The 18,831-nt window shown below is 39.1% G+C and overlaps 1 protein-coding gene across 2 annotated transcripts in view; it reads left to right on the top strand.

The window, feature by feature from the left end:
- Window positions 1–18,831, top strand: part of btaf1 (BTAF1 RNA polymerase II, B-TFIID transcription factor-associated) — a 126,505-nt gene that overhangs the window by 51,825 nt on the left and 55,849 nt on the right. For both annotated transcript variants that reach the window (XM_043712510.1, XM_043712509.1), the window contains exons 8-9: window positions 3,942–4,010; window positions 10,649–10,738. In XM_043712510.1, the coding sequence (XP_043568445.1) occupies window positions 3,942–4,010; window positions 10,649–10,738 (159 nt within the window). The remainder of the gene's footprint in view (window positions 1–3,941; window positions 4,011–10,648; window positions 10,739–18,831) is intronic.

Below are 18,831 nucleotides of genomic sequence, written 5' to 3'. Positions count from 1 at the left end.
TTGTTTGTAGAGGGTCTTTTAGGTTTATTAGCCGCTGTTCAAGTGTGTTGGTAGGTTTGTGGGCTACCATGATGCCAAGAGGTCTGAGTAGTCTGGAAGTCATTTTGACGATGCCTTTGATATAAGGTACTGGGTGCATTCTGTCTGCTTGTTTGGATTTGTTGTTGAGAAATCGGCAGACTGTGTTTATTGGGTATCCGTTCTTGAATACGCTGTATAGGTATTTTTCTTCTGCTTTTCATAGTTCCTGGTTGCTGCAGTGTGTTGTGGCTCGTTGAAGTAACGTCCTGATACAACATCGTTTGTGGATGTAAGGATGATTGCTTCTGTAGTTAAGTATTTGGTCTGTATGTTGTTTTCCTAAAGATGCTGGTTTGAAATTCCCCATGTAGAGCAAACAGTCAGTGGGGAACTTCAAACCAGCATCTTCAGGAAAACAACACACACAGACCAAATACTTAACTACAGAAGCAGTTATCCCGACACCCACAAACAGAGGTGCATCAGGATGTTATTTTCAACGAGCCACAACATACTGCAGCACCCAGGAACTATGAAGAGCAGAAGAAAAATACCTATATTGTGTATTCAAGAAGACCGGATACCCAGTAAACACAGTTCTCAACAACAAACCCAAACAAGCAGACACAACGTGTCCAGAAACCCTAGCCACATTACCTTACATCAAAGGCATCTCTGAAGTGACTTCCAGAGTACTCAGACCTCTTGGAATCATGGTAGCCCACAAATCCACCAACACACTAAAACAGCAGCTAATGAACTTGAAAGACCCTATACAGACCACAAGCAAAATGAACATCATTTACAAAATACGATGCAAGGACTGTAATGAACATTACATCCGACAGACAGGGAGAAAACTAACTAAATGAATATCAACTAGCCACAAAAAGACATGATTCACTATCACTAGTATCCTTACATACAGACGAAGGAGGGCAAAGCATCCATCTTAGGGCAGGCTAAACAGAGACATGCATGGGAATTCCTAGAAGCATGGCATTCTAATCGGAACTCCATAAATAAACACATGGATTTGGACCCCAGCTACCATCCTAAAACAGGAAATGGTATCACTCCCCCTAAGAAACCAAGACACATAAATAGAAGGCAAGACAAAACACCAATATTTCACTGGGGGCTCACTGATGATGTTACCTAGTATGGTGATGAAACATCTGAAAACGAACCTTCCAGCTCAGCAAGCAAACTTATATCCAGAACTTCAACCTGAGCTACAAATCTTTTCGAAAATCACTACTGGGGGTTATTTGTTTTCAAGTAATAACTGTAATTGTTAGGTAGCTAATTAAAATTTAATTTTTAAACTAACAGTCATTAGAGGGTTTGTCATATCAGTTAGTGGGGTTTTGTGGTCTGCCTGCGTGGTGTGGCCAATAACGGATGCTGAGAGCATTCCTGATAATTACATCTGCAGAAAGTGTATCCAGCTTCGGCTATTCACTGAACAAATGAATGTGCTTGAGTTGCAATTGGAGACTCTAAAAACCACTAAATGGCAAAGTGCATCATAGGTAGAAGTCATTCCCAAAGTACAGGAAGATAGATGGTGACCGTTAGACAGGGTAGGCAGTCAGTGTAGGAGTCTCCTTATCAAACAAAAATTCTATTTTGGATACTGATGAGGAGGATGGCTCATCAGGTGACAGCAGCACCACAGCTAGCCTTGCTATACAGAGGGGATGGACAAAGTGTTTTAGAGAAATAGTAATTGGAGATTTGATATCAGAGGCACAAATTGGAACTTATGTGGTCACGAGAGACTCCAGAATGGTATGTTGCCTGCCTGGTGCTGGGGCCATGATGTCTCTGAGCAGGTACAGGCTGTCCTAAACAGGAGGGTAAACACACAGAAGTGATTATCCATATTGGCACAAATTACATGGATATGAAGAGTGACAAGGTCTGCAATGATCATTCAAGGAGTTAGGTAGTAAACTAAAAAGCAGGGCCTCTAAGGTATTACTCTCAGGATTACTTCCTGTGCCATGTACAGAGGAACCTCAATTATATGGCATTTGACTATCAGATTATCCGCCAAGGTCCCAATGCTTGGCTAAACTGTTTTCCGGCATTAGATTATCCAGAATTTGAGTAACCGAACTAAATACTTCCTGCCCGTGTTCTTTGGATAATCGAGATTCCTCTGTACTATGGAGACTCTGAACAGAGACACAGTACAACTGAACTGGTGTTGGGGAGGACTTCAGATATGTGGATTATTGGGATTCTTCGAGGAAAGTTGGACCTGTACAAGAAGGACAGGTTGCACCTAAATTTGAGAGGCACCAATATCCTGGCCAGGAAGTTTGAAAATGCTGCTCAGGAAAGTTTAAACCAGTGTATCGGGGGTGGGAACCAGAGCAGTAGATCAGTAAATCTAGAGACTGGGGAAGAGCTTGAGAGTAAACCAAATATAGCTAAGAGGAAAAGCAGTCAAGGAGAGGTTGTTGCTAAGTTCAGTGGAACTGGAGGCTTAGACTGTATCTGCTTCAAGCGAGAAGTTTAACGGGCAAATCGGATAAACTCTGAGCCTAGATGAACGGATGCAGTTATGATGCTGTTGCTACCATAGCGATATGGTTGAAAGAGGGACAAGATTGGCAGCTTAATGTTCCAGGATATTAGATGAGGCAGAGGAGGAAGCAAAAGAGGTGGAGGACTTGCATTACTTGTTAGGGAGCATACCAGAGCTGTGTTGAGGGAGGACAACCTGGAGAGATGTTGTATTGAGGCATTGTGGGTAGAGCTCAGGAATAGGAAGGGTGCAGTCACAATGCTAGGATTGTACTACGCATGTCCGAGCTGCCAACGGGAGATAGAGGAAGAGATATGTAATCAGATTCTGAAAAGAGTTAAAAATAATGGGATTGTTATGGTGCTAATCAATATTCACCCATATTGATTAAGACTGCTTTAGTACTGGGGGTTTAGATTGGGAGCAATTTGTTAGGTGTATCCAGGAGGGTTTTTTGAAACAGTACGTGGATCGTCCAATGAGTGCGGGGCCATACTGGAATTGGGAAATGAGCCCAGCCAGGTGATCAAAGTTTCAATGGGGGAGCATTTTTGGAATTATGGCCATAATTCTGTGAGTTTTCGGATACTCATAGGGTGTATAGGTCCACAGGTCCCTGAAAGTGGCAACACAGGTGGGTAAGGTGGTCAAGAAGGCATACAACATGCTTGCCTTCACCAGCCTGGACATGGAATATAAAAGTTGATAAGTTATGTTATGACTGTATAAAACTTTAGTTTGGCATATTTGGAGTATTTTCTCCAGTTCTGGTCGCCACACTACCAGAAGGACTTGGATGCTGTGGAGAGGGTATAGAGAAGGTTTACCAGGATGTTGTTGGTTTGGATGTTTTAGTTATGAGGAGATGTTGGATAAACTCAGATTTGTTTTCACTGAAATCAGTAGAAGCTGAGGGGCAACCAATAGAGGTCTACAAAATTATGAGAAGCATAGATAGGGTGGATAGTCAGAGGCTTTTTCCAAGGGTGGAAACTACAGGAAGACACAGGTTCAAGCTGAGAGGGGAAAAGTTTAGGAACAAAGTGGGGAGGAAAAGCTTTCACATAAAGAGCGGTGGATGCTTGAATCTCGCAGCCAGTGGAAGTGGTGGAAGCAGCCGTGTTAGCAAAATTTAAGATGTACCTTGATAGACTTATGAATGGGAGGCGAACAGAGGGATAGAAACTGCATATTGGCAATAAGTAGCAGGTCTAAATAATGATTATGAATCAGTGCAGACTTGGGTCAAAGAGTTTGTTCCTGTGCTGTATTATATTGCATGATATCCCGTAAGTATCCATTTATTAATTTGTCAACATTTAAAGGATACAAAGGATATTTCTGTGCTGTGTATTAACAAACCACTTTTTTTTCCACTTAGTCAAATGAATGGCCATTAGAAAGCTTCTGTGAAGAACTTTGCAACGACCTTTTTAACTCTTCATGGGAGGTAATTAAAATCATTGTTAATAAGTGTCAGCAACCAATTCTCAAAATTAAGGTTAAATGCTGTTAATATTATTATATGCCTTTTCAAGCCAGAGTCATTATTCAGATACATGTCACCAAGCATGCTATTATACCAGTTCCTAGAATGCTTTTTTTTATGGTGACTATGGAAAGAGTCACAAGTAATAAATTCCCCATGCAGCAGGTGCAAGATGCAAAAATGCGTTGCAATGAATTCTGTTTACAAGTTATGTACCTCCTGAGAAATCAGGATTGTTTGTGCAATTTCAGTAAAAGTACAAGTGCCGTTGTTTATACAGTTAACAGTGGAGTAGTGAGTTGGGTTAATTATGTTTTGAAATTAAAATAAAATAAAGACTCAGTGGATAATGAGCAGTCCAAATAAAATGAAAGGATGGCCCAGTTTTCACATTAGGTCATGTTTTTGAAAAATTTACTTTCACACAAGTTCTTGCTACCTTTCCTTCATTCCTCTGTTAGTACTTCTGTAAGTCAGCTACATGTGAGAGCGTAGATCAAAGGCTGAACTTTTGTCTCTGATACTGAGAAAACCCAAACTGAGAAATGTACAGGGCAACATCTTTAAATTATTTCTGATTCCTTAGCTTCCAACTTCATTATATCAAATGGACAGCTTTGATATTGAATGTTAGACTAGTATCAAAATAAAATTTGAAATTTGTGCAGAAGATTTTGTGTAAGTGTTATTGTACCTTCATAGTCGGGTCTTTGGCATGTCATTCTATTTGCATGAGGCTATGGAATAATTAAATTTAGTCTGATGTAGATCTCTACATTGTAATTCCAATGCCACATAGTACAATTTTGCTTACAGTTATACAGCTTCATTTTGTGTCTAGTATTCCATCAACCTTGTGTAGTGATTTAATACTTGCGGAACTAGTATGTCAGTTTGTGACTGATCTGAAGGTGTAGATGTGTACTATATCTTTAAGAGCATGGAAACTAGCACAGACCTAGAGAGGCACAGAGTTTGTTGAAAAATTTTAAAACGTAACATTTAGTTGAAACAAATAGCTGGAGCAGTGTTGCCATGGTACAAAACAAATTCAAATTCAGCCAATCAGTTTAAATGATGCCAGATACCAAAATTCAATCAAATTTGAATTTTACTGTTTTGGATGACATCAAACCAATGAAATGATCTGATGTTTTGGGGTATAAAATCAGACATTTTCAACAGCTATGGGGAGAACAACAAAGAGCTGCCAAGCACCATGACTGCTAACAGAATAGCTCTCTGAAACATACCTGTTCATAAGAAATTTGTGCAGCAGAAGACCGAAGAAAAGACGACCCAGGAAAATTCTACAAAGAAGAATCAACACAGCTGGCTGGCTTTGAAACGTGATTTTTTTTTGTAAATCTTAACCGGGGTTTTTATCGGGCCATTATTGTAGAGCGGGAGGTAAAAGATAGCTTTAGGAGAAAGGAGATGTAAATAGTTGTTGTCTAATGTTCTCTTTTGGACTTCAAGAAAAAAATTGTTAAATTTTTCTTTAAATAGTGATATTTGGGATAACTCTGCCACTCAAAATTTAACAGATTACAGCGCAAGGTGAGCTTTTTTGTGTGTCTGGTGTAAATTACCTGTGTCATAACAGTTTGGGGGCTCGTTGCCGGGATTTGAACAGTTTCGAATTCTTGATTTCGATATGTTTAGACAGATCCAGTCTGAGATTTGAATCGATTTGGGGTAAGAAGAAAGCCCAGTAGGTTTAAACACTTGCCAGTTCGTGTCCTAGATCTTTAAATAAAACTTAGATGAGACACCTATAATTTCGGTTATTTGTGGTTGGTTAAATTAAAAGTAGGAGAAGTGGCTTTTAAAGTTGCTTAAAAGGTTTTTGGCTTTGAAGGTAATTCCCAAATTTGCCAAGAATGTTTAGAAATAAAGAAAAGACCATACTCTTAGAATTAGCAAAGAGGTTAGAATTGAATTTAACTAAGGACAAAAGTAAAGCTGAAATTGTAAGGGAATTATTCACACTTAGGTATGTCAGAGAAATAGACAAGTGCAGTAGAGTTAGAAAAACTTTATAATTACAATTGAGGAAAATGAAGGTAGAAGGTAGAGAGAGAGAGAGAGAGGAAGAGAAATAAAGGAAAAAAGCATGAGACAGAAGGTTCTTAGCTGAGCAAAAAGAGAGAATTTGAACTTGAGAAGTTGCGATTTAGTGAGCGAAGTCAAGTTAACAAGATGGACTTTAAAAGAGAAACTAGTGATATATATAAATATGTCAAAACTCTGCCACATTTTGATGAGAAAGATGTTGGAGCCTTCTTTATTTCATTTGAAAAATTGCCTCGGCAGATGGGGTTGTCCAAGGATTTATGGGTAACGCTAGTTCAAGTTAAACTGGTACGTAGAGCTAGTGATGTATTTGCCGTGCTGTCAGATGAAGGGTCAAGAAATTATGAAGAGGTCAACCAGGCTGTTTTAAGTGCTTATGAATTGGTACCAGAAGCGTATAGATAGCAGTTCAGAAACACAAAGGAGGTCAGACTTAGGTTGAGTTCAAAAGATAGTCATTTTGATAGATGGGTGCAGGCCTTAAAGAAAAAAAGACCTATGAGGCTCTAAGAGAGATTATTCTGCTGAAGGAGTTTAAAAACTCAGTTCCAGAGATAAGAATTCACATGGATGAAGAGAAAACCAAGGAAGTGAGAAGGGCAGCAGAGTTAGCAGATGAATACACGTTGGTGCATATAACAAGCTTCCGGCAAGAATTTCATCCTGTGAGGGATAGAAGTTGGGAGAAAGGGAGATCCAAAACTACGAAACGCAGAGTAGCGAACACTGGTAAGTGTTTACCACAGGTTAAAAAAAAAGCCCAAGAGGTTGTAAAGGTGGTGAAAGGCCTCAGGTGTTTCCACTGTGGTAAAGTGGGACATGTAAAGTCACAGTGCTGGTCTTTAAAGAAAGGCTCTGTAGGAAAAGATGTGGTAAAAGAAGCTAAGCCAGTGGCATTAGTGAAAGTAGTAAAGGAAACCCCAATAAAAGCTGAGGAGCTGCAGGAGAGTGCACAGCCTAGACAGGGGCTTGGTATGGAGTTAGTGCTTGATGTCTATAAAGAATTTGCCTCTGTGATTAAAGTTTACTCAGAAAAAACAGGGGGAGAAGGGCAAGAAGTTATAATTTTGAGAGATACAGGATCGAACCAGTCTCTAATAATAAGAGATGAGCAAATTTGCACTCTCTCTGATCTGTTACCCGAGAGTGTGGTAATTTATGGGATAGATGGACAGAAATTTAGCATTCCCCTTCGTAAAATCAGGTTGGAATACCAACTCAAGACTGGGGAAGTAACAATGGGAGTGACAGTGTCAGTTCCAGGAATCCTAGTTTGAGAATTATTTAACAGGGTCCAAGATGGAAGTGGCACACCTTGTTGTGGAGAAACCCAAGGAAGACCAAGAAACTGAGGAGTTAAAAGAAAAAAACTGTATTTTCCCAGACTGTGTAGTAACAAGATCCCATATCAAAAGGAACAGCACGAAGCAGACACCCTGTTTGACATATTAGTACAGGAAAAACCTGAACAGGGAGAGAGTCAGACAGAAGTGTTTCGTCCTAAAAGGCAGAAAGATGAGACAATAAAAGATATGCATGATGATGCATACTCCAAAAAGGAGGCAGTGGATATTCCTGAGGGTTATTATACTAGAGAGAGAGAACTGGAGAAACAAGTGTTAGTTACTGCTTTGCAGAGTGGGGAATCCAATCCAGATGTTGTGGATTTTGATGTGCCTCAAAATATGTTTTTAAAAAATGAAGAAGTCCTTGAGGAGTGAGATAGGTTAGTAAATTATCTGTCTCAGGAGCAAAGAACACAGTTGAAAGGTTTGTTACTGCAGTATGAGGACATATGCAGGAATCAGTTGGAGAGGACTAATGCTGTTGTACATGAAGTAGACATAGAGAATGCTGTTCTGATTTTTAAAAAAAACACCCCTGTCGGCTTAATTCTTTCAAAGCCAGACAGGTCTAGAAGGAGGTGGAGGCCATGATCGACAAGGAAATCATCAAACCGAGCCAGAACGAGTGGAGTTCACCAATCTTCTTAGTTCCCAAACCTGATGGAACTCAGTGATTTTGCATGGATTATCAGAAAGTCAATGCCATAACAAAATCGGACTCGTATCCAATACTGAGATTAGAAGACAATATGGAGAAAGTTGGACAAGCCAGTTACATCACTAAGTTGGACTTACTGCGTGGTTACTGGCAGGTACCTTTTATCACAGACGCAAAAGAAATTTCTGCTCAAAGTTTGTGAGAAGATTTGTAGCTCGGGTGCTCGTTGTTGTGGTTCTGTTGCCGAGCTGGGAATTTGTGTTGCAAATTCAATTTTTAAGTTTATTACCAGTTTTGCTTTCGTAGTCATTCAAAGAGCTCTGCCAACTGTACCATGTGATCTTTCGAGGACTTACTCCAGATCGCAGTATCATCCGAATAGACTGCACAGTTTGTTAACCCAGCCAGTTTGTCTGACAACCGGAAGCGGCAGATTCAAACCACTACAAATGGCGGAGGAAAGATCACAGAAGCGCTTCACAGGAGGCTCCCAAGCACTGAAGATGTCACCGAGACAGAGGACGAAACGTCTGCAACACAAATTCCCAGCTTGGTGAACAGAACCACAATAGACATTTCTGCGCTTGTTACCCCAGATGGGCTATATCAATTCAAAGTTGTGGCTGGGTTAACAAACTGTGCAGTCTATTCGGATGATATTGTGATCTGTAGTAAGTCCTCGAAAGATCACATGGTACAGTTGGCAGAGCTCTTTGAATGACTACGAAAGCAAAACTGGTAATAAACTTAAAATTGAATTTGCAAAAGCAGTGGTGATGTTCTTGGGATATAACATTGGTCTTGGGGGGGGTTGACCCCACGGAACGCAAAGATGAAGGCCATCGAAGAATTTCCACGACCAACCTCGAAGAAAGAGGTGTTTCAATTTTTGGGACTAAGCGGATTCTATTGGAAGTTTATTCCAAACTTCAGCAGTGTAATGGCTTTGTTAACAGATTTGCTGAAGAAGAACACAAACGTTCGGTGGACAGAACAATGCCAGGTGACATTTGACCATTTAAAAGCAAGATTAACCACTGCACCAGTTTTAGCTAAACCAAACTTTTCAAAACCCTTCAAAGTTGCCATCGATGCTAATGGCATTGAGTTGGAGTTGTACTGCTACAGGAAGATGATGATGGGACTGAACTGCCAGTTGGTTACTTTTTACAGAAACTCAACATCTACCAGAGGAAATACTCCATGATCAAAAAAGAGCTATTGAGTTGGTACTGGCCTTACAATATTTTAATGTTTATGTTACAGACATTGTGTCAGACGGTTGTGTACACAGATTACAATCCTCTTACATTCTTAGAACGCTTTAACGAGAAGAAAATGAGACTCTTTCATTGGAATCTTATGTTACAGACTTTTAATTTACAAATCGTACATGTTGCGGGTCGTAAGAATGTTATTGTGGATTTAACTGATAAAGTACAGATGAGATTGGTATTTATTGTATATGGGAAGACGTTAATATGAATTTAGATTAAAGTCATTTGTATGTCATGGTAATATGGTTAAGGAATAGAGGGAAAAATGAAGCCATCTTTTCATTTTGATGGTTCATTTTTTCTTAAGGGGGAAGGTATTATGAAGGTGTAGGTATGTACTGTACCTTTGAGAATGTGGAAGCTGGCACAGACCTAGAGAGGCACAGAGTGTGCTGAAAAAAAATTAAAAATGTAACATTTGGTTGAAACATATAGTTGGAACTGCATTGCCATGCTACAAAACAAATTCAGCCGATCATTTTGAGTTATGCCCCAGATACCAAAATCCAATCGAATTTGAATTTTACTGTTTTGGATGACATCGAGCCAATGAAATGACTGATGTTTTGAGGTATAAAATTGGACATTTTGAACAGTTGAGGGAAGAACAGCAAAACCCAGCCAAGCACCAAAACTGCTAACAGAATAGCTCTCTGAAAGGTACTGGTCCATAAGAAATTTGTGCAGCAGAAGACCGAAGAAAAGATGACCCAGGAAAATCTACAGAGAAAAATCTATAAAGGAGAATCAACACAGCTGATTGGCTTTGAAACATATTTTTATTGTAATTTTAATCGGGGTTTTGATGGGACTAGTATTGTAGAGTGGGAGATAAAAGATGGATTTAAAAGAAAGGAGTTGGAAATAGTTGTTGTCTAACATTCTCTTTGAGACTTAAAGAATAAAATTGTCAAATTTTTCTTTAAATAGTGATATTTGGGGTGGCTCTTTGCCACTCGAAATTTAACAGATTACGGCGCAAGGTGAGCTTTTCTGTGTGTCTGGTTTACCCTGTGTCGTAACAGTGACCATCAAAACCCAATTTTTTTCTTTTTTGGGTGATTTTTGAAGTGAATTCCAGAACTCTAAAGATGGTACTCTGCATGTATTTCACAAACCGTCTGGTTTCAAGTTAAATTTTATGTACTTTGTAGGTACTCTGTTCAAATAGCAATTGTATTTGAGCAGTAAGTTCTTTTTTAATATAGTTTGATCAATAATAACCTCTTTTTTTTCTGTCAGGTTCGGCATGGTGCAGGAACTGGGCTAAGGGAGATATTGAAGGCTCATGGAAAAAGTGGCGGTAAAGTTGGAGACAGCACTTTAGAAGAGGTAAGTATTATGGAAATGACTGAGGTACCTTTGTTAACATTAATTTTGATGCACTATGATTTCAAGATTACTTAGTGCATTGAATAACTGTAACATAAGCCTGGCAAAGATTAGTTTGTGTCAGGTGTGTCATCTACTTGTTCAGGTGGACAGGAAATACTCATGACAATATTCGAAGGAAATGTGGGTAGTTATTCTAGCCAATGTTTATACATCAAAATAAAATAAAGTGCCACCAAAAAAAATTATGTAATCCTTTTTCTGCCTTTTTGGGGGAGGATTTTGGCATGTGTGAATTACCTATCCATGTAATAGTGGCTGCAATCCAAAAACTAATTCATTTGACTGTGAAGGACTTTTTATGGTGGTGTTAAATATATTGTATAATGCAGGTTCATTTGTTCTTGGTTAATTATCAATTAACCTTTGGGTCAGTATTCTTTTTTAAAAGTGTGTGAAATGCGTTGTATCAATACAAGGTCACTTATAATGAACTGTTAGTACCTGTTTTCAGCAATTAAAGATGTGGAAATGGTGTAATAAAAGTAAAATACTGTGAATGTTGGAAATTTGATATAGAAACTGAGTACTGAAAATACTGTTGGTCTAGAAGCATCTGTAAAGAGAGGAATAGATTTAACATCTCTGTTTCAGAACATCTCTGCAAGATTAGTGTCCTTGGCACAACTACCTTCAGCTGCTTTATGAATGATCTTCCTTTTATCATAACATCATATGTGGGGATGTTTGCTGTTGACTGATGCACAATGAAAAGCATCATTTGTGCCTCTTCTGATACTGAAGCAGTCTTTGTTGAAATGCATCAAGATCTGGACAGTATCTAGACTTGGGCTGAAAAGTGGCAATATTCCTGCCACACAATGATCATCTCCAATAAGAGACTATCTATCCACCCCCTGCCCCCCACCAAAGCATTGCCATCACTAAATCCCCCACTATCAACATCCTGAGGGTTACCATTGACTAGAATCACAACTTTACTTCCCTCATAAACACAATTTCTACAAGAGCATGTCAGAGGCTCGGAGTTTTGCAGCAAGTGACTTACAGTCTGACTCCCCAAAGCCTGGCCAACACGTACAAGGCACAAGTCAGGAGAGTGATGGAATAGTACCATTTTCCTGCATGGGTGCAGCCCCAATAACACTCTAGAAGCTTGACACACCGTTCAGGACAAAACAGCCCACTCGATTGGCACCATGTCCGTACGCATCCATTCCCTCTACCACTGACACTCAGTAGCAGCAGTGTGTACTTTCTATAACCTGCACTGCAGAAATTCACCAAGATCCTTCGATGTCTCCTTCCAAGGCCATGACCACTTCCATATAGAAGGACTGGGCAGCAGATACATGGGAACCCCATGACTTGCAAGGTCCCCTCCAAGCCACTCACCATCCTTCTTTCACTGTCACTTTGTCAAAACTCTGAAATTCCTTCCCTAATAGCATCATGTGTCAACCTAGGGCACGTGGAGTGCAGAGGTTCAAGGAAGCAGCTCACCATCACCTTCTCAAGGGCAAATAAGGATGTGCAATAATTGCAGGCCAACCAACAATCCCCATGTCTCACGAGTGATTTTTTTTTAAAAATGAATTGAATATAACTCTTCTTTTAAGCTCAACTCAAAGTTCTGAAGAAGTCATATTCAATTCAAAATATTTCTCCACAGATGCTACCAGACCTGCTGGGGTTTTCTAGAATTATGGCTTTATTTCATATGTGGGAATGACATGTTTGGATATGCTATTCAGTAATAACAGAATAGCGTACAGGGAGTATACTAACAGGGAGAAATATGGGAAGTATTTCATGAAGCGCAATCAATGTTGTAATCTAGGAAATATGATAGCCAGTTGTGCATTGCATCTCCCACAAATATCAAATATGATAATCACCAAATAGTGTTTTGTAAGAATGGTTTCCTTCAACACATATTACACAAAACAATGTTTGGAGGACAAGCCGCCTTTTCTTTGAATCCATGCTGTGATATCTTTTGTGTCCCCATCCTGGATGGAACAAGAGCCTAGCTTGACTTAACATCTTATCTGCAATACAAAGCACCTTAAACACTGTAGTAAAGTGTCAGCCTTGATTTTTGTATTCAAGTTCAGGAGCAAGTCTCAGGGTGCTCTGTCAACCTCACTTCCCATCTGCATCCAAGTATTTTGTTCATCTCTGTACTTCTCTATATCTATGTTTCTTGATTGCTGTTGATTTCTTCTTGCTTTTTTACTTTACTTACACGTGGGAGGTTTTGGTTGATTTGATACAGCTATAATACTGGATTACAGATCCAGAGGCTAGCATTAACAATTCCACCACAGCAACTTAAGTATGTGAATTCAAGCTAGAAGTCCTAAGTGTAAAGCAAAACTGCCCTCTATAAAAGTGACCAGCAACAAAAACATATTTCATAAAGCATCCTAAGGAATTACACATAAACAGTTTATAAGTCAGAGTTGGACACTGCCATAACAGGATATTTTAGAACAGATGACCAAAACTTGGGCAAAGAAATGTATGTTTAAAAGTGCATCTTGATGGAAGAAAGAGCTTCTGAGATCTTAGGAAGGAATCCAACAACGTGGGAGTTGGCACCTGAAGGCATGGCCACCAATGGTGAAATGATTAAAGGAAATTGGAATTAGTTGAGTACAAATATCTGAAATAATGAGGAGAAAGGTCATGAAGGTAATTTTTAAAACACAGGTAAGTTTTAATATTGAGGTATTATCAATGTAGGTCCTGAAGCTGGGGTGTTATGTGAATAGGATTTCATGCAAGAAAGGTAATAGGCAGCAGAGTATCAGATGGTCCCCAATTTACAGAGAGCGGGATTTAAGAGAGCAGCTGGAAATACGTTGGAGTAGTCATATTTAGAGGTGTCAAAGGAATGTGTGAAGACATAAAATCAGAGTTGTACAGAATGAATACTGACCCTTTGGTCTAACTCATCCATGCTGACCAGATATCTTAAATTAGTCCAGTGCGATTTGCTAGCGTTTGGCCCATAACCCTATGAACCCTTATATACCCATCCAGATGCCTTTTAAATCCTGTAATTGTACCAGCCTCCATCACTTCCTCTGACAGCTCATTCCATACATCCACATCCCTTTGCGTGAAAAAGTTGCACCTTCGATCCCTTTTAAATCTTTCCCCTCTCACCTTAAACATATCGCCTCTAGTTTTGGACTCCCCCACCACAGGGAAAAAGACCTTGTGTATTCACCCTATCCATGCCCCACATGACTTTATAAACCTTTATAAGGTCACAGTTCAGTTTCCGAAGCTCCAGAGAAAATAGCCCCAGCCTATTTTTCCTATAGTTCAAATCCTCCAACCCTGCAACATCCTTGTAAATCTTTTCTGACCCTTTTCAAGTTTAACTTCCTATAGCCAGGAGACCAGAATTGAATGTAGTATTCCAAAAGCCTAACCAACATCCTGTACAGCTAGAACATGACATCCCAACTCCAGTACTCAGTGCACTAACCAATAAAGGCAAGTATGCCAATTGTCACCTTCACCACCCTGTCTACCTGTGACTCCACCTTCAAGGACCTATGAACCTGCACCCCAAGGTTTCTTTATTCAGCAACACCTCACGTTTATTTAAATTATTCCATCTGCCACTCTTCAACCCAGCTAAGGCAAGTGCAAAATTGGTCAGTGTGGCAAAAGTAGTCTTGGTGATAATGCAAATATGTGGTTGACTGCATATTAATTTTAAATATGAATCCAAGGTTGTGCATGGTCCAGTTTAGTCTCAGACAGACAGTTGCCGGGAAAGGAGTCAATAGCTGAGGAATGGATTTTTGAAGTGGGAAGGAAAGAAATGGCTTAATCTTTTTAATAGTTAATTGGTGGAAATTTCTGTTCAATCATTGTTTAATGTCATGAAAGTCAGTTGATCAAAGGTGCAACTGGAGCCAATTTTGCACACCTATTTTGTAAACAATTAATCTCTAGTTACAGATTACAAGCAAGCACCCCATTCCAATAACAATTTATTAACATTCCTTTTCTTTGTACATACAATCTCTAAATTTTATTTAAATCAAAATTTTGAAGCACATCAAATTTTTTAAAATGCCATATTCTGCACAAAGCATTGCATTCTGGGATGTCCCGCCTCTAGAATCTCTAATAATTTATTTGTACTTGCATTTCCTTTTTGTAAAATAATTACGTATTTCATTTTCAGCCATCCATGTAATTTTTTTTAAGCATGTCTTTTCTCAACATTTCTTTCAAGTCAGCAAGTTCAGCATTTTCTGTCTTTTTTGATAGAGAGTATGTGATCCCAAAATGAATAATTTATCTACATGGATTCAATAGCCATTTAAAAAATACTACTTCGGGAAGCTAAGAAAAACAGAAAAATTAAGGGTGAACTTTTCTCATTATCTCTCCTAAGAAATATTATGAAACCAGTTGAACTAGTGTATGTATCAGGCTGTCTATGTGAAGTGTTATTAGAAATAACTAGTTTTAAGGTCAGGAACTCATTTTTGCATATTTACTCTTTTTTAAAATATTTTATGTGCCTTTAAACTATTCTTAACTTTTGGGTGTCCCATCACACTTAACTCCAATATATCAAAACTGGTATTTAGTTTCATTCCAATCAGTCAAAACTAACATCTTAATGCCAAAGCCGTACAACTAGCAGTGGTTGCAATTACTGGGTTTGCTTGCATGAGTTTTGCTCTAATTCTATTAATAACTTATTTCTCAAATTCTGGTTCCAACCGAGTTGAAATTAACATGCAGTTTGAAGATGCTTGAAAACTTTCCATTATAATGTCTATATAGACTTGGTATTGTGTAATGTGACAGGATTAATTAATTACCTCAGAATAAAGATAGAAGCAAGCACAATATGATTATATTTTACCTACAGTTTGAACAGGGAGAAGATTATGGCTAAGACCAGCATTTTAAAATTAAATAAGGGCATGAAAGCTGAAATAAACTAATATACTAGATTAGTGGATACATCAATAGAGATGTAGTGGCAGATATTTAAGGGGATATTTTGGAATACTCAGAATTTAAGTATATTCCTAATTTTAAAAGATTCTAAAGATACCATCTATGCTTAAAGTTAGAAAAAGCATCAAAATGAAAGAGAAAGTATATAACTGGAAATATGAGTGGCAGGTCAGATGATTGGTCAGAATATAAAGAATGATAGTGAATGACTAAAGGATTAATCAAGAGGAAGAATTTCGAGTATGAGAGGAAACTAGGAATATAAAAATGGATAGCAAGAGTACATCTAGATATTTAAAAAGGAAAAGAATAAGTAAATGAGGTAGTCATCTAGGGAGTGAGAATGAGGAATGATAAGAAGGAAATGTTGGATGAAATGAAATCTTTTGTTTTTGTCTTCATTATTAAAAAAAACTAAAAAAGCCAATAGTGATGTAAATCAGGAGATAGAAGGGAGAGGGGAACTTTGTGAAAGTATAAATCACCAGAGAAGAAATAGATGCAAATTGATGGATCAGCAAGTTGGTAAGTCTCTAGGAAGAGGTCCAATCAGACCCAGGGTCTTAAAAACGGTTGCTAATGAGCCCCCAGTAGATGCATTGTGTAAAAATTTCCAAAGTTCTCAATCCAGGAAAGATTCCATTAGACTGGAAAGTTGCAAGCGTCCCTTTCTTCTTGAAGAGGATTTCGGAAGAATACAGGAAGCTGTTAAGTTAACATCTCTCATAGAGAAGATGTTATTAGTAAAGAGATTATCAGACTGATTCCTGGAATAGTGGTGCTGACACATGAAGAAAGACTGAATCAGTTAGGACTATGTTCACTATTAAAAGAACAAGGTGGGATCTCATAGAAAACAAGAAAATTCTAACAGGACTAGACAGGATAAATGCAGGAAGGACGTTCACAAAAAACTGGGGCATCCAGAACTCTGGGTCACAGTCTAAGGATATTAGGTAGACCATTTAGAACTGACATGAGAAATTTCTTCACTTCGAGAGTGGTGATCATATGAAATCGTCTGCTGCAAAAAGCAGTCGAGGCCAAATCATGGAATGCTTTCAAGGAGGAATTTGATATTGTACTTGGGGCTAAATAAGTCAAAGGGAATGGGGAGGAAGTGGGAACTAGGTACCAAGTTAGATGATCAGCCATGACCATATTGAATGATGGAGCAAGTTCAAAGGCTGAATGGCTATTCCTGCTCCTATTTTGTATGTTTCTTTGTGAAGATGACTTCAGAAAGTTACGAATAAATGAAGGTCAGTTGAGCAAATGGACAGAAATCTGGCAGATGGGGTATAATGTGGGAAAATATGAAGTTGTTCACTTTGGCAGGGAGAATGAAAAAGCAGAGTGTTACTTAAATGGAATATAGTGGTGGAATACAGTGGTGCAGAGAAATGTAAGCATTCTGGTGCATGTGTCTTGACACGCATGTAGACAGAACACCTAATTCAGGAGGCTGATGGGACATCATCCCATACAAAGGAATTGAATGTAAAAGTTAGGATGTTATGCTTTAGTTATATAGGGCATTGATGAGACCAGACCACATCTCGAATACTATATGCAGTTTTGGCCTCCTTATTTAAAAAATGATCATGGAATTATTCAGCCCATCTAGTCCATATCATCCCTCTGAAGAGCATCCCACTCAGACTCATCCCCCTACCCTATCTCTGTAACCCTGCATTTCCCATGGTTAATCCACTCTGCCTCCTCTTCGGACTGTGGGAGGAAATCACATCACCTGGCGGAAGCTGATGCAGACACTGAGAGAATGTACAAACTCCACACAGACAGTTGTCCAGGGCTGAACTTGAATCAGAATCCCCGGTGCTCTGAGGCAGCAGTGCTAACCACTGAGCCACCGTGCCACCTACGATGTAAATGGTAGCTCAGTTGAGGTTTACTAGATTGATATCTAGAATGTGTCCGCTGTCCTATTAGGATAGGTTGGACAGTCTGGGCTTGTTTCCACTGACATTTGTAAAATTGAAGGTGATTTGACTGAAATGTAAAGAGGCCAGACAAGGTTGACATGTAAAGAATATTTCCTCGTGGTGAGTCCAGGGCTAAGGGATGGCTTTTTAAAATAAGGGATGATGTTTTTCAGGTAGAGTTAAGAAGAACTTTTTTTCCCTCCAAGGATTGTGCAACTCTCTGCTTCAGAAGACAGCGAAAATAAAGCCATTAAATCATCTTGAGGTGTCAGTCAATAGATCCTTGTTTGGTAGGGCAGTCAAATGTTATTGGAGGTAGATGGGAATGTGGAATTTGAAATGCAATAGGTCAGTCATGATTTTATTGTTACTGGCAGAGCGAGCTCAAGGGTGAAATAGTCCTTTCTTTTTATGCTTGTTTATCAATTAAAGCTTCTTGGGTTCAATTTTCAGCCAAACAAATCTCACTGGAACCACACCTTGAAGCATCATTCAAAATGTAGAACCCTTTAGTTATTTTTCATAGGTTTCTTCCTGCATATGCTGCTTTGGGCATCTCAGAAAAACTTTTCTCTTTTTGAAAAGCGGTGTATTGCAATATTGTGGTTTATAGGTCAACTGATTAAGGCCATAAGTGCTTAAACTATTTTCAAGTTTACTTTTCCAGCTGTGGGAAAACAGAATGTAAATCATCCAGTCACTCTTCACATCCCTGAGCAACTAGCCTTAGTTTAGTTCAATGAGTCCCATTTGCAAGGACTTTTTGGCAAAAATCCATTTTTGGTTGACCCTTCTCAAGTATCTCAGAATATACTCCAAACTATCTCATTTATCAGCATCTTTTACCGCCTCTTAACTTTATCCCCAAATTAGTAGGCAGTCACCATCTCCATCTCCAGACCATACAGAATCTCATCACCTCAGGAGATCTCCCACCCACAGCTTCCAACCTCATAGTCCAGGAACCTCGCACTGCCCGGTTCTACCTCCTTCCCAAGATCCACAAGCCTGACCACCCTGGCCGACCCATTGTCTCAGCATGCTCCTGCCCCACTGAACTCACCTCTACCTACCTCGACACTGTCCTAGCCCCCCTAGTCCAGGAACTCCCCACATACATTC

This window comes from Chiloscyllium plagiosum, chromosome 22 (genome assembly GCF_004010195.1).
Source record: "Chiloscyllium plagiosum isolate BGI_BamShark_2017 chromosome 22, ASM401019v2, whole genome shotgun sequence".
NCBI lineage: Eukaryota > Metazoa > Chordata > Chondrichthyes > Orectolobiformes > Hemiscylliidae > Chiloscyllium > Chiloscyllium plagiosum.
Note: the sequence above shows the minus strand (reverse complement) of the source record. Positions and strands in the feature narration are given on the sequence as shown.